This window comes from Daucus carota, chromosome 6 (assembly GCF_001625215.2).
Source record: "Daucus carota subsp. sativus chromosome 6, DH1 v3.0, whole genome shotgun sequence".
Lineage (NCBI taxonomy): Eukaryota > Viridiplantae > Streptophyta > Magnoliopsida > Apiales > Apiaceae > Daucus > Daucus carota.
In genome coordinates, this window is record NC_030386.2 from 33166339 (window position 1) to 33180614 (window position 14276).

At 33.7% G+C, this 14276-nt stretch overlaps 1 protein-coding gene across 2 annotated transcripts; it reads right to left on the reverse strand.

The window, feature by feature from the left end:
* Positions 1–2869: 2869 nt before the first annotated feature.
* On the reverse strand, positions 2870–6316 carry LOC108227954 (fasciclin-like arabinogalactan protein 17). 2 transcript variants are annotated; one of them, XR_001808143.2, is made up of 3 exons: positions 4890–6316; positions 3296–3429; positions 2870–3198 (listed from the first exon to the last, which is right to left on the reverse strand). XR_001808143.2 is itself a non-coding variant. In XM_017403363.2 (2 exons), exons 1-2 carry the CDS (start codon positions 6148–6150, stop codon positions 3356–3358), a joined length of 1335 nt encoding a protein of 444 aa, XP_017258852.1. In that variant the 5' UTR covers positions 6151–6315; the 3' UTR covers positions 2870–3355. The 2 variants fall into 2 exon arrangements, 1 of the variants encoding a protein (XP_017258852.1); XM_017403363.2 differs by having other exon boundaries at positions 2870–3429; positions 4890–6315.
* Positions 6317–14276: the final 7960 nt, after the last annotated feature.

A 14276-nucleotide genomic window follows, 5' to 3' on the forward strand; every position in this document is an offset into this window, starting at 1 on the left:
ATTCAATTCAACGAGGACACGAAATACAGTTAAACCTGTCTGATAAAGTAATAACCTCGCTTAAATAATAAATTTTGTCGGTCTCAGCTTGGGCCAATATCGCAAAATAATATTTTCGCTAAAAGTATAAGATAATAAAAATTTAGAAATTCATTAAAGGCCCTGGTAATATATATGTAAGGTAATAATTCATGAATTATATATATATATAATGTAAATGAATTCAAAATTCAATCCCTTTTAAAATATGAATCTATAGTAGCTTGTTTCTTCTTTCCACGACAAAAACTAACCTCATCCTTGACTTTATGTAAAGGATAAATAACTCCGGTATATTTTGCTCATGTTGTAACATGTATCTAGTGCATGCATGAATTTCGTTTTGGGTTAATTATCTAGTTGATCACTGAAGTGGGTTTAATGTTATCAAGTTGGTCACTAAATGGGTTAATTAAGCCCACTTCAGTGACCAACTAGATAATTAACCCATTTAGTTTTCACATATGATTAATTAGTATAAAAGTAATTTTAAATCAAATACATTGCATTTGACTGATTCTTGTTTTTAAAGATAATGAATTATGATTTCAAAAAAAAAATGATATAATTTATAAACATATAGAAATTCGGTAAGATAATAAAATATCACTTTATCGATAAAGTAATGAAATATTATTATATCGATAAAATAATAAATTCGGTAAAGTAATATATTTTCCCGGTCTGAAGGTATTACTTTAAACAGGTTTAACTATAGTCCAATTTCCGAATATTCCTCCAGATAATGATAAGGGCTAAAAGATCTTATTTTAGTTCCTGTTTCCAAAATAAATAATTTTAGCTATGGTTCGATTTCGATCATTCCCTAGTAATTATTATCTCGCAAGTCATATAAATTTCAACCTCTTAAACTAATTTATGCATTGATATTATCCGATGACTTTAGGTGGCATATAGTACGATGCGAAATTGAAATATCCGAAATACAATACAGGAAAGCAATCTTAATTTTAAAACTGCAACCCGTCATTGGAAAAAAAGGGATGAGATATCGGCCCCAGAAAAATCCAAAATATCGTTAATCTTTGATTGAACTTTGTGCTGATACAGCAACATATATTTTAAACTTATTAAAGTTACGCCAACGATTAAGCTTTTCAGTAAAAGAATGTTACAGTGTAGAAATGAAATGAAACTGGTTTTTTTACATTGTAGCAGCTATAAGTTATGTAGGTATTGCCAAATCAATATTAATATTACTGTACATTATTGTCAATTCTTCTAGCGTCTCCTTGCAATTGACGTGTTCTTGTAGATTCGTAGTGGTTAGATTATAAGTACTCATACAATTATATATGTTACATACATGTTCAACCTGGAAGTGAAGACTAAGGAGACTAAATATTGGTTGTTGGGTTGTATGTTTGTGCAGGTGATGATTGGACCGGCATGCAGGCTTGGATTTCTGGAAGCATTTACCTACTTGCATTATCAAACGAAAGGAGTACTCCTCTGTTAACTTGTTTTTATACTGTTATCTTTTAGTTAGATTGTTAGAAGCACTCCGGTGTTTAGTGTTTACTAGATAATTGTGATACCTCCGCGATTAACCGGCGGGAGTAGTAACCAGATGCTGGAGACTTGTGTGTTGAACACGGAGGAGGCTTGCTTTTCTTCTCCATTTCTTAGGTATAAGAAGACGGCTGGTCCTGAACATGAAAGCGATAGTAACATACGTCCATCAAAAAAAAAACATTGAATGTGAAAAATTCTATAAATAAGTAATTTTCTGCTAAAGGATATTGTAACACCCTCTGTATGCATCAAAAACTTAGGATTAAGTCTGTCCAATGTATACTACTGACATACGTATGTCAAAGAATCATACCCATATAACAAATATATAGGTGGAGGCATTTGAATGTATACTACTGACATACGTATGTTAGGAATCGAATCCATATAACAAATATATAGGTGGAGGCAGGCACCATGACTGGAGCTACTAGCTAGCATGGGTGAACGGAGCAAAGAATGAAACATGATCATTTTGGAATCAGTCAACACTTGCACAAGCTGAAGGGGCTTGTGGCCAAAAGTGGCTTCTTACTAATTATACCTTTCTTCTTCCATCAACTGCACACATGTGAAGCATCTTTTAACTGTGTCACACTAATCATATCATTCTTCTCTTTCTTTACATCCTATTTGCATCCTTTTGAATCGGTTTAATTGTATGTGTGATGTTAAAAGAACAAAAAGTGGCAGTAATAATGTAGTTTGTAGGCCCAGTCAAGGACTTGTCCAAGTGCTTTTGCTATATGGGCAGGCCTGGCCCAATCTACCTGTCACTATTTAGCCGTTTCACTTCTAAATGGCCCATTAAGAGTAGAGTCATGTGTATTTGAAGAAAGAACATATGATAAGTCAGATTGTGTTCCCCACAATTATTACTTTTCACTACAATTTATATTCAGGCAGAGTGGCTAGTCCCCTCCCAGCTGTTGAAGCTCATCAATCATTCATCCAATCAGCAACATATAACATGGTAAAATAATATGCAATCTCTCTTCATTCTTTTCTTCAAAGCTAAATTAGCTTCTCTTATTTCTTCAATCAGAAATAACAATTATTGTGACACTGATACTTTTTTTTACTATTGTATCAACTTTCTTTTCTTCCAAGCAATAGAATAAATACTTGGCACCTTCTGAATAGTACCATCTACCCACCTGCTTTTATTTACCAAAGACACTACACCGGCAACACAATTAACAAACAATATAAAAAAGACCGAGCGGGCGGTCACCGCCACCGGCCATCTCCGTTCCTCCAAACATGAGAGTATAAAATAACAATTCCAAGAATATAAAGAATAATGTAGCTAGTGTTATATTGACTCACAGGCTACTGATGCACAAACAGTAGTGTTAAAAACAAAACAAAAATACTAGAAAGAACACACACCTGCCAGATACAGAGTACCAAAACATGTTCTTCGAGGATTTTTATATTTGTGCATACACAGAAGAAGAGGCAAAAAAAAAAGGAAAAAACAAACATAAATACAACAAAAAATTGATGAGTAATTACAGTATTTATAACCAAAGAAACTTATATATCTTTTGAGGGTTCACTTCAATGCAAGCAAATCCTTTCCCTTTATTTTTTACTCATGCACCAGGATCATCCTAAAAACTGCGATATCAATTCAACAACGAAACGCTGAGCCATACAGAGGCAGCAGTGTACTAGGAAAATATGAAGATTGGGGGCGCTGATGAATATAATTTACCTTGCTGCATTGCTGTGTTTGGTTATTCCTTGTATTGTAATTTCCTTAAAGTGTGAATTTTCAGTGGCAGCTATTGAAATGAGAATCATGTCCAAATACCCCAAGCATACTACATGTTACTTCCATCAACTTGCCTGTTGTAAACAAAAACAATAAAATAATGCTTTTAGACAGTTGGCCAGGAATAAATTATTAATCACAAGCATTGCCATTCTATATAATATACTGTATGATCAGGCAATTATCATTTTAGTAAACAAAACTGCTTAAAAGTCAGGGCCGCTACATGTTAAGCAGCGTGCTATGATTAACTCTTTTAAGAAAACATACAACAAACCTTGCATACCAAAAGGAAGACTTTGTATAATCATATTGAGGCATCAAATATACACTAAGACTCACTACTGGAATTTCACACAAAATAGACACTTGTTAACTGTTAAGTCTCAAGTATAAGAGTGTGAAGTTGGTGGATGGCTAATAAGCTGACCAAAGTTCAACGGTATTTAACATGTAAGTTCTCTAGATTCTTTCAGTTTCAGTTTAAGAAATTAAAGAAATTTACAAGTAAATAGAAGAAAACAAAGACCATGAAGAAATGCAATTGGAAAAATTTCAACAATTTAAGAAGCAAATGTAAATCATTTCCATTAGCATAAACATGATAAGACTTTTGAAGACTGTTCGTAAAATAAAGCATCGAAAAAACAGGCTACTTGTTAGGGTTGAATTTTATGTAACAGAAGGAAAATGGATCGCAGCTGAACTAGACTGGATCAGCCATATGACCGGTACTTGATCTAGCAAAACAGATAAGCACCATTCATACGCAAAGAACTCTAAAATGGCAAATTCCTACTGTAGTATTAGCAGGTGCCTCGCCAATCCTTAACCAAACCATTTATCCAATGCTACACATTATTCAGCAACACAGAAATGGTCCAACCCATATCCTTATGGATAATAAACCAAAAGTCAAAAGTAAAAGGCAACTATAATACAATAATTAATTGAAATATGCTACCTAACACATATAAACCATGGTTTTCCAGAACATAAAACAACATTCATGATGAGGCAAGACTTAATTGGCTTGTTGTTAAAAAATTAAGCATTAAAAATAAACAAAATTCACATACAACATAAGATAAACAGCCAGCCAAAGCCCATGTCCATTTTGCGAATTTATATTAAAAGCAAAAAGGAGGAATGATATGCACTGTGCACAACTCAAAATAATATTAGTTGACCCATCACCACCACTACCAAAATCAATCAACATCATATTCGGCTATTCGCTGCAATCCAGCTATAGCTTGTAATTAGCATCACCTACAGTACACATAATTCCGGGATAACAAGATTTCGCACAATTAACTACTGAATTCCCTCAATTTCCACCAGAAACAGAACTTAATTCTACTAATTAGCACATAAATAGTAAGACACGGACTTAATTCATAAAATCAATCCATACCAATCAAGCTGATCATCCCATCGAACATCTATTAGTTAGATTACTAAAACTCTATCATGTAAAATCCAGGCACATTTGTGCAACGCCATAATAGAATTTTAAACTAAAGAAACAAACCTCTTCTCGGTTTAGCAGCAACTTTACTCACAGCAGGAACAACTTTCTTAGCCGGCTTCGTCTCCTCAACTGGAAACAAAACCCCATCAATCCCCTGAACCGAAATCCTTCCATCTATATAAATATCAGGATCAAACAAATACGCAGAACCCTCCCCTTGTCCAAACTTAACCGACCCATCAGCCTCCTCAGCAACAACCTTATGAGGCAATCTCAAAGTATCGTAATTCACCTTCCCAAATCTCCTCACAGAATTATACATACTCTCCTCCGTCTGATACTCGGGTATCAAATGATAATACATTATCTGTTCCGGGGCACCAGGCTCACTCAACTGATCAGTAGTCAATTTCGCCATTGCCTCATCATTCGGTGCCAACACAGTTAATACATACCCCTCTGAGACTAATCTCCCCATTTCCGAAGCTAGCGAAGTCAAATTCACTAAAATATCTGCCATTTCATTATAACCACCGTAATGCAGCAATGTCTGAATAAAATCCTTCACCTGAGACTCCCCATCGAAATGATGCTTAGCTCCACCAGGCCCCGGAGCTGGCGCTGGAGCAATCGAAGGCCCCGGAGCCAACGCATCATAAACCGGTAAAACCGGTGGGGCGCCGACAGGAACCGGAGCCGGTTTCTTCAACCGGTTAGTTCTCGGGTCAACTTCCGGAGCCCCTTCGGGTAAAACAGCCGAAATGGATCTCAAACTCCTCCTAGCATTAAAATCCTCTTGCACAGATCTAGGAACCAACAGCCTCTCAATCCCATGGATGACTCCGTCGGGTCGGGTCACATCTTCGGGTCGGGTCACCCTCGCGTCACCGACAAAAAACTCACTCTCTTTGCCCAAACTCAACGCCAAATGCATCTCATCCTCTCCACACAGCGTCTTATGCTGAACCGGCCAATGCACCGAATTGACTCGGCTCGGCACAATATGAAACATCAACAGCTTCTGCAACGACTTCAAGTTCCTCGGTTCAAGTAAAAACCGCTTAAACTCCGGGTCAATATTCCGCTCCAACGCCTCATTCTGCGGCGCAAATATAGTAATATTATGCTTCGTCACCGCCTTCTCTAGGGTTTGCAGAAGCAGCGCCTTCTCAACTAACTCGGACAGCTCAGTGTAGCGCGAGTCGAGCAGAGCAACCAGGACCGAGTTGGAGTTGATTTGCGTGGGCAATGCGGAGAGAGATAGAGAGAGATGGGAGAGAAAGAGGAGAGAGAGAAAGGCGCCATAGATCTGAGAATCCATGGCGCTAGTGAGAGATGGAGATGAAGACTTGTAGATGGAGGAGAGAACAAGTACGAGTAATTTTATTAATTTTAACTAGTGCCTTTTTGGGGCTTCTCTCTCTAGAAATGGAGAGCTGTGACTTTCTCTCTCTACTTCACATGTGAATAATAAATAGAGTCCAACAAGCTAAACAGTGAGTTTGTGCGTATATATAGTATGTGGCAGGAAGTCATGTGGGTTAGAAATATGTAACGGTTACGGTTTACTCGTATAAAATGTGATTGTACTTCTTTCATTTATCTTATCTTTCAGTATTTATACTTTTTCAAATAAATATTGCACATAAATATTGCACATAAAAAATTATAAAAAATAAGAGGGAGACAAAGTAATAATTAACTACATTTTTGATGGATTTAATAATGATAAAGAAAACACTATTTTACCAATGAACATCACAAAACATAAAACATTAATGAGAAATAAGATGAAAAGAATGCTATACATGAAGTCAAAATGGCGAAGTGCTTTCGATGGGAGTTTAAACATAAAACATTAACGAGCAATAAGAAGAAACAAATTCTATACATGAAATCAAAATGGTGAAGTCCATTCAATGCTAATTTTTATAACTTATCGTCGGTGTAACATTAGTGTGCGTGATTAAAATATTTAATCAAATATAATATTTTGATATTTATATTTAAATAAATATTTTGATATTTATTATTTGATGATTAATAAGTTGGCTAAATTATATGTAGTAAGAATTTATGATCCAGATAATTTTTCATACATTTTCTAATTATCTTTTATTTTTAACTAAGATACTTTCTTGTTAGAGATGTCCTAGTTAGTAATTATACACGATTGAAATTTGAAAAAAATATTTATTCCTAATATGATGCTTGTAAACGGTCTATTTCGTTTATTTTTATTTTTATTTAGCATAATATCAAGATGGTAATTGAAAATCATTGATAAAATTGGCCTAATAACATATGGGTTTGATGAAATTGGCCTAATAACACATGCGTTTGATGTTCACTTGTATTCGTCGGGCAAGTGGTAAGTACTACTCCCTCTGTCTCATTTTATATGATCCTTATTCTTTTTTGGGATATCCCAAAAATAATGAATTTATCATACTTAATATTTTTGAACGCTACTTTGCACTATTACACCCACTATTTTTCTCCACTATCTCAAATTTATTACTCTATTAAATACTATTGATAAATCTCACCACTTTACCCACTTTCCAACTAAACTAATTATCTTTTTCTTAATCTCCGTGAAAATCAAACCAACTCATTCATTTTGGGACGGAGGGAGTATTAGTTTCTGGGAACGTGAATAAAAACAAGAGGAAGGAGCCAAGGGAAAATGAGAGTTTGGTTTTGGAATACTAGAGTGGAAAGGTGGAGAAGAGTCGCGGTAGTTAAGGCATTGTTTGGAGGGGAGATTTTAGGGCAAGTTTAGTTTTGAACAGGCTGTGTTTGTTGGCGTGTCGGCTGCCTAAACTCTAGTGTCTTTTCTCGGCTTGGCTCGTCTATTTGTTCCAGCCAAACACGGTTTTGTAGCTCCACGAGAAAGTCCAGAGCAAATAAATTTAATGTGGAATATATGAATGTGTGTTCTTTGCGTACTAACAACATAAAGCAGTAATGATGTAATGAAGACTTGAGTCCAATGATTATCGCACTAACAACTTTTTCTGAAGTTTTGTCTTCACCTTCTCATAATCATAATGCTACTGTGTAAATTGAACGCTGGCAAGAGGAAGTTATCTAAACAAGGTTCTAAACGCACATTCAATTAAAGCATCGGCATTATTATTTCAACATTATCGCACTAATTATCTAAATTACTAGTACATTTCAAATTTTTTAATCATTATTTTTTTTTGGATAATTTCGTCATAACCTATTTGATATATGTTTATCTCTCTTTTCTTTATTTTTTCTCTCATTTTCCACCTTCTTTGTCTCAAAATTTATTATTAAAATAATAACATGGAACAAAAGAGACTGATGCAAGAAACGCATGACATCTGCTTATAATATAACATTTTACATTTATAGTTATGAAAATTGATGTAACAGGAGCATAATATGTACATATAGTGTAATATGTTTCTAATGTTAACACGTTTAACTAAAGAGGCTCTCTTTAATCCATCACTTTCTTTCTATTGCAGTGCTTGATAATATAATCAGTCAAATGTTATTTGATTATCTTCATTTTCTAGTTTTTTTTCTCCGTCGGCTTCGCTTTGTTTGTAAGATCTAGAGGTACTTGGGATGGAAAAGGAATATGTTATTTGATTATCTTCATTTTCTAGTTTTTTTTCTCCGTCGGCTTCGCTTTGTTTGTAAGATCTAGAGGTACTTGGGATGGAAAAGGAATAGAAAAAATTTGAAAATTCACTACCGTATTTTATAAAATTTGTATATTTGTAAAGGTTTTATCTTTTCAAAGATAAAAATGTTATTGTCTAAAATTTCCGGAAATCTCTTTCTTTCCTATAGAATTAGTGATCTCAATTATGATATATAATAATAATTAAATACATTTTCCTATCAGTTAAATACATTTTCTAGAGCAGATGATCAATTTTTATAGATAAATGAAAATCTGAAAGAAAATCTCGATTCTAATATGTAGCTTGGAATTTATTTTTATTAATGAAGTAGTCGTCATTTAAAAAAAAAATATGTATCTACAAATCAAATATCAAATCTTATTATTTGTCAAAAAAATAAAAATCAAATCTTACTATATTATTAAAATCAAAACATTAAAAATTTGACCGATCGGTCGGTATTTGGTTTGTCAAACATTAAAAAAATTAACCGTAACACATTAATTTTTTCAGATCCTAACTAAGGGGCTGTTTGGGTGAGTTTAAAATAAGTGCTTCTTGTTTAAAATAAATAAGTGGCGTAGAAGTTAGGAAGCAAGATAAGACTTATAAGTGATTAAAGTGTTTGGGAAATAAGTAGAAGCCCTGAAACAAAAGCTAGCATTCCTAACTTTTTACAAGTACTTCTTAATTTATTATACAAACGATACAAATAAGTGCTTATAACTTATAATCTAGAAGCTGGACTTATAAGTCCTAAACAAACACCCATTAAGAATTGATTTCCAGCTAAATTTAGAATATAAACCATAAATTTACAAATATTATATAATACGGGTTATAAACCGGTAAATTCTATATCATGCACATCACTGAGTGAACCAAGTGCTTAAGAGTGTCGGCTGGGTTACTTGGAAACCAGCCAAATATACTAAAAAGTTGTTTCGAACTCTACTACGAAATTACGAATATGGATATGACTCCATTAATGTACTGGATCTTAATCAATACTGTACTAGTACTAGTAACTGAGAGCAGATAACCTGATACTAATAATTCATCACTCTTCTTCTCATTACTTCTCCCCAGTGTTATGAAAAGCGCAAATCAGCTCTAGGCGGTGAAAGGACCTTCTAGCGCTTAAGCGGTAAAGCGGACGCTTAAGCGGAATCTTAAGCGGGCCAATAAGCGGATTAATAAAATATAATTAAATATTTAATTTTAATATTAATATATTCAAAAATAATGTTATATTGTGGTAAGAATTTAAATTTTTAAGAATATATATATATATATTAATTTTTTAATATAATTATAGTTATATTATATAAAAAAATATTTTAAAACTGAAAAATTAGCAAGTCAAAATCATTTTGACCGCTTAAGTACCGCTTAATCCGCTTAACGACCGCTTAATCCGCTTAATAGTCCGCTTAATTTTCAAAAACGCTTAAGAACCCGCTTAATACAAAATCGAGGCGTTTTAGGGCCGATTCCGCTTAGGCGGCCGCTTAATGCGCTTTTTAAAACACTGCTTCTCCCTGGCCTCAACTAGTGGCCATTTGTGAACATATATTATTCAACCATCATTCAACATATATAATGTACCTGGTAGGCTGGTAGCTTATAACTGCGCATCAACTTGAGTTCAGCCTCGTAACACCCAGAGGACCCGACCCTAACAACCCAGATTGAGATAGCTACGTAGTATTGTTTGGTAATAAGTACAGGCTGCGTTGGTATGCATTACTACTAAGAATGCCAAGTTACTATTTTTCTCATTTTTTTTCCTTTCATACATGGCATGCATATAGCATATAGTTGGACGGACCCATGCGTTTTAATTCGCAAGTAGACGCATATCAAAGTAGTTGGCTAGATTTAGCATCGGGAAGTTTCTATAATCTATACATATGTACATATCATGCATGCTTAGAAGCATCGCACACCAAACGCCATGTTGACATTTTGGCTTTGCCGCTTCATCAATGTACCCGATGCTTATGCTTGTGCGGAAAAATGCGGGTGAAAATTTTGCATTAAAAAATTATTTTGAGCCAGACATCAGAACGTACTTCCTCTGTTCTCGGTGATTTTTTTTTTTTCTCGATATATCAAAATATCTTAAAATGATGTTATGATAATCAAAATCTTTTTTTTTTGAGTGATAGAATCTTTAATTTTATAACATCCTTTGATACTTCTAATTTAGTACTAGTTTCTTAACTTATATATAAGCGCAAGTTTTCACAATCGACCATTGTGTATCTGTAATTTGTTCACCAGTTCAGTAACGGGCCCTTAACTAAAACCTCAAAATTTGATATGACGAAAAAACCCCTTCAAAATTAGATTATGAGGGTTTAATAAGATAATTAGGTAATGATACGTTATTATTGTTAAAAAAATACTCCCTCCGTCTCCTTACATACATTTTAATGTTTCTATAAAATATAATTCTATAATTTTTTTTAATTTTTTTCCAAATAAAAAAGTAATATTTAAATTTTTATTTAGAACTTTTTTTGAAAAATAAGTTACTCCAACTATATTTTAAACGAGTATTAAAATATGTGCTGCATGATCTGCGTATACGGCCGGGACGGTAGAGTACTAATCTCTTTAGCATAAACAAGAGAAAAACCCATATATAAAGTTCTAATAATAGCTTATTATAGGTTTTCATATAATTAGTAAGACCTTACAGGAGAAAGATGCCTTTCAACTTTCTCTTTTTGGGTCCGATTCGCCGTAAAGTTTTTTCCTTTAAAAACAGAATTGTATGGCCAACAATTATCAACACGTAATTCGTTTTGCCATGCAGAACAAGTCCACAGCTACTGATCGCTACTGTTTATTTATTTATAGCAGTTTTTATGAGAAATTATTTGATAAATTTAAAAACTACTTTTTTAAATAATAATATTTGACAAGATATGTACATGTTTTTGAAAAAAGTTATTTTTCATTTTTGATACATATAATAGATTTTAATATCAAAACTCACCAAAATCATAATTTTATCATTATAACTTAAGATAATTTCGTTCAATATATCTAAAATAAAATTTATGATTTAGATTTGTATTCAATAAAAATTAAAATGTAATAATTGAGAATACATTTTTTATGAGAAATATATAGTAATGAACAGATAGGGCAAGTAAAGGAGGGTAGTTTCGACTCGGCTTGGCTAAGCGAGCGGAAAAATATTGGGAGCAAACAAGCGATGAGAGCTGGAAGTCGAGCTGTCGTTGTCGGGCGAATAGTAAGCTCCTTGGATTCTACGCTAAGTTGCAAAAACCTCCGACACTCCTTTCTGGCGCGTGGAATGCATCAATTTCACTACTTCACTAATAAATTATAATCTTCATTTTACAATAATTTAAATTATTTACCAGAAATACGTTAGGAATTAATTGTTCAAGCAATTGGGTTAGTAAAATATAAGACTACAACGGTAAAGAAGAATATAAAATGGCATTGTCAAAAGCTAAGACCTAAGTTTTAAATTTAATGACACCAAGGAGGTACTGCCATATATCGGACTGGTCCTTATGTCGTCCAGCTTTGGGATGGAGAATTGAGGTTTAATAATAATGTAAATGTAACATGTAAATAAATAGATGGCGTATATGTACAGGCAAGTAAGTTGTGTGTACAATAATATTATGTACAAGGTGGTAACAGGTGGGACATTTCTCCTAACTTGGAAAACCAAATGTAATGTTTGTCACTCCATATACTATAGGATGCTTCTAGTCTTTTACTCCCCACTTGCTTACTTGTAGATTAATTTATAACTTTTGTGATAAGTGTAATTTTGAATTCATTTCTGTATTTTATAATATAAAATCTGTGATATTTGTAATTGCACATAAAATATCCAAAAGAATTTAAAATAGTTAGAGTATGATTCTAAAATAGTTAAAATAAAATTTTAAAATACTTAAAATAAAAAAGAAGAAAAAAAGAAATTTTTGTTTCAGAAAAATGAAATACGAAATAACTATTGGTTACATGAAAGAACAGTTTTGCACCCGCAATCTATCTACGTCACTACCTGTCCTATACTTCTATTGTAATTTATATGACTACTACTTGTTTTGGGCTTAGAACAGCTAACAACTTGTTTATTCAACGTAAGCATCAATAGAATACGAAGAAATGAAGAATGAGGATTATAATAGTGATAATAGAATGAGGTTAGAGTTGGGGTGGGGTTTGGCCGCACCTTTATTTGTACACTCCCGCTGCTCTACCTGTTTCTGTCGGTGGCAATTGCTCCCTCTCTAAACACCCCCCATTTGGCGGTAATATTCAAGCGGTAAAGAAAATAAAGATCACATCTTAATCGCGATTAATCACCAACTTTTGCACAGAGATTTTATTCATGTTCTTGTTTTTATTGGTTATTTAAATAAACATTACACCTTGTAAAGAAAATAAATACCAAAAGATTATATATGTTTTAATTCAGCTACAGAAAAAAAATAGTGATTCTTAAAGCATGACAGGGGTGAAAATATTTTCGGCAGTGTTAAAGCTCGAAGGTAAGGCAACAATTAATTGGACTATTTTGAAGTTTTAGTTTTCACATTAAATTCGGCAAATATCAACTGCAATATCATTTTTCTCATGTAATTCTGATATTTTTCGATTTTCTTCTGAAATAATCAATGTTACAATTTTCATTAAATTTAATGTTCGCATATCCCTGACCCTGACCCGGATTGACCGGTGCTGGTTCTTCACACAGTAAAAGATATTTGTGGTGTGAGAGCTGGTCCATTCTCCATTTATGATTCTTGTACGATCCTTTTCGGGTGTGTTGCTTTATGCCAGTTCGCCACTCTGTTCTTCTAGCTTCATTTTGACCACTCCTTTCCTTTTCCTTTTCATCTCAAAATACGCTCGTGTTGGGAAAGAAAATCAAGTTCTCCTGTGGAACTTAGGGATTGGGCTACAGCTTCAGTGTCCAGCAACCTAAATCCTAGTTACTGCCCATTACAGCCCAACAAATCGTGCTGGCCAGCCCATCAATTTTATTTTTTTTATAAAAATGGACACTGCGTAATTAAGGAGTTCATGTTTCTTATTCTGAAAAGACCCGATTGAAATTCTCTCTCATACCGTCAGCGCGTTAAGCTCGGATTCAATGTGGCTTCTTGAGAAAAGCCTGCTTAATAGTTAATACCCATGGGTCACGGCTAGTCAATGTATTGGACCTAAATATATCAGGGATTTCAATTTTAAAATTTGTCATGCATACATTTTTTTGTACTTGGTCTGAGGATCTCACTTTCATCATATTGGGCTGTTTGACTGTACTAACCTCTGTTTTTTGGGTTTATCAGCTTATTTGTAATAAACTAGCGAAAAAAGCCGCGCTTCGCGGCGGCGTTATAAATTTTGATATGAATAGCATAAAAATTATTTTGAGTCATCTTCCCGTTAAACATATCACTAATAAAAAAAATTATAATTAGTATAAAAATTTGTATAAGTGGCCATCACGTCAAACACAATACTAATAATAAAATTAGTTCGAACTTCCTTCCCGTCAAAGACAATATTAATCCATAATTATTATTTTTAAGATAAAATTAAATATTATGGATCAAAAATCGAGGGGTGAGCTTCGTGCTTTTTGACTGATCTCGCGAGTCGGAACTCAGACGGGTCCTCACGAGGTGCCTACGTATCTTCAGCGGGGTGAAGAATCAAGTCAAAAAACGTAGTTCTATTTTGGAGGGGTAGAGCCCTTTATATAGATGTC

Coding starts and splice junctions, on each gene's coding strand:
- LOC108227954 (XM_017403363.2), bottom strand. CDS start 6,150: ATGGATTCTCAGATCTATGGCGCCTTTCTCTCTCTCCTCTTTCTCTCC. Junction 3,430..4,889: donor TGCTGCTAAACCGAGAAGAG/GTTTGTTTCTTT, acceptor TGTTTACAACAG/GCAAGTTGATGGAAGTAACA.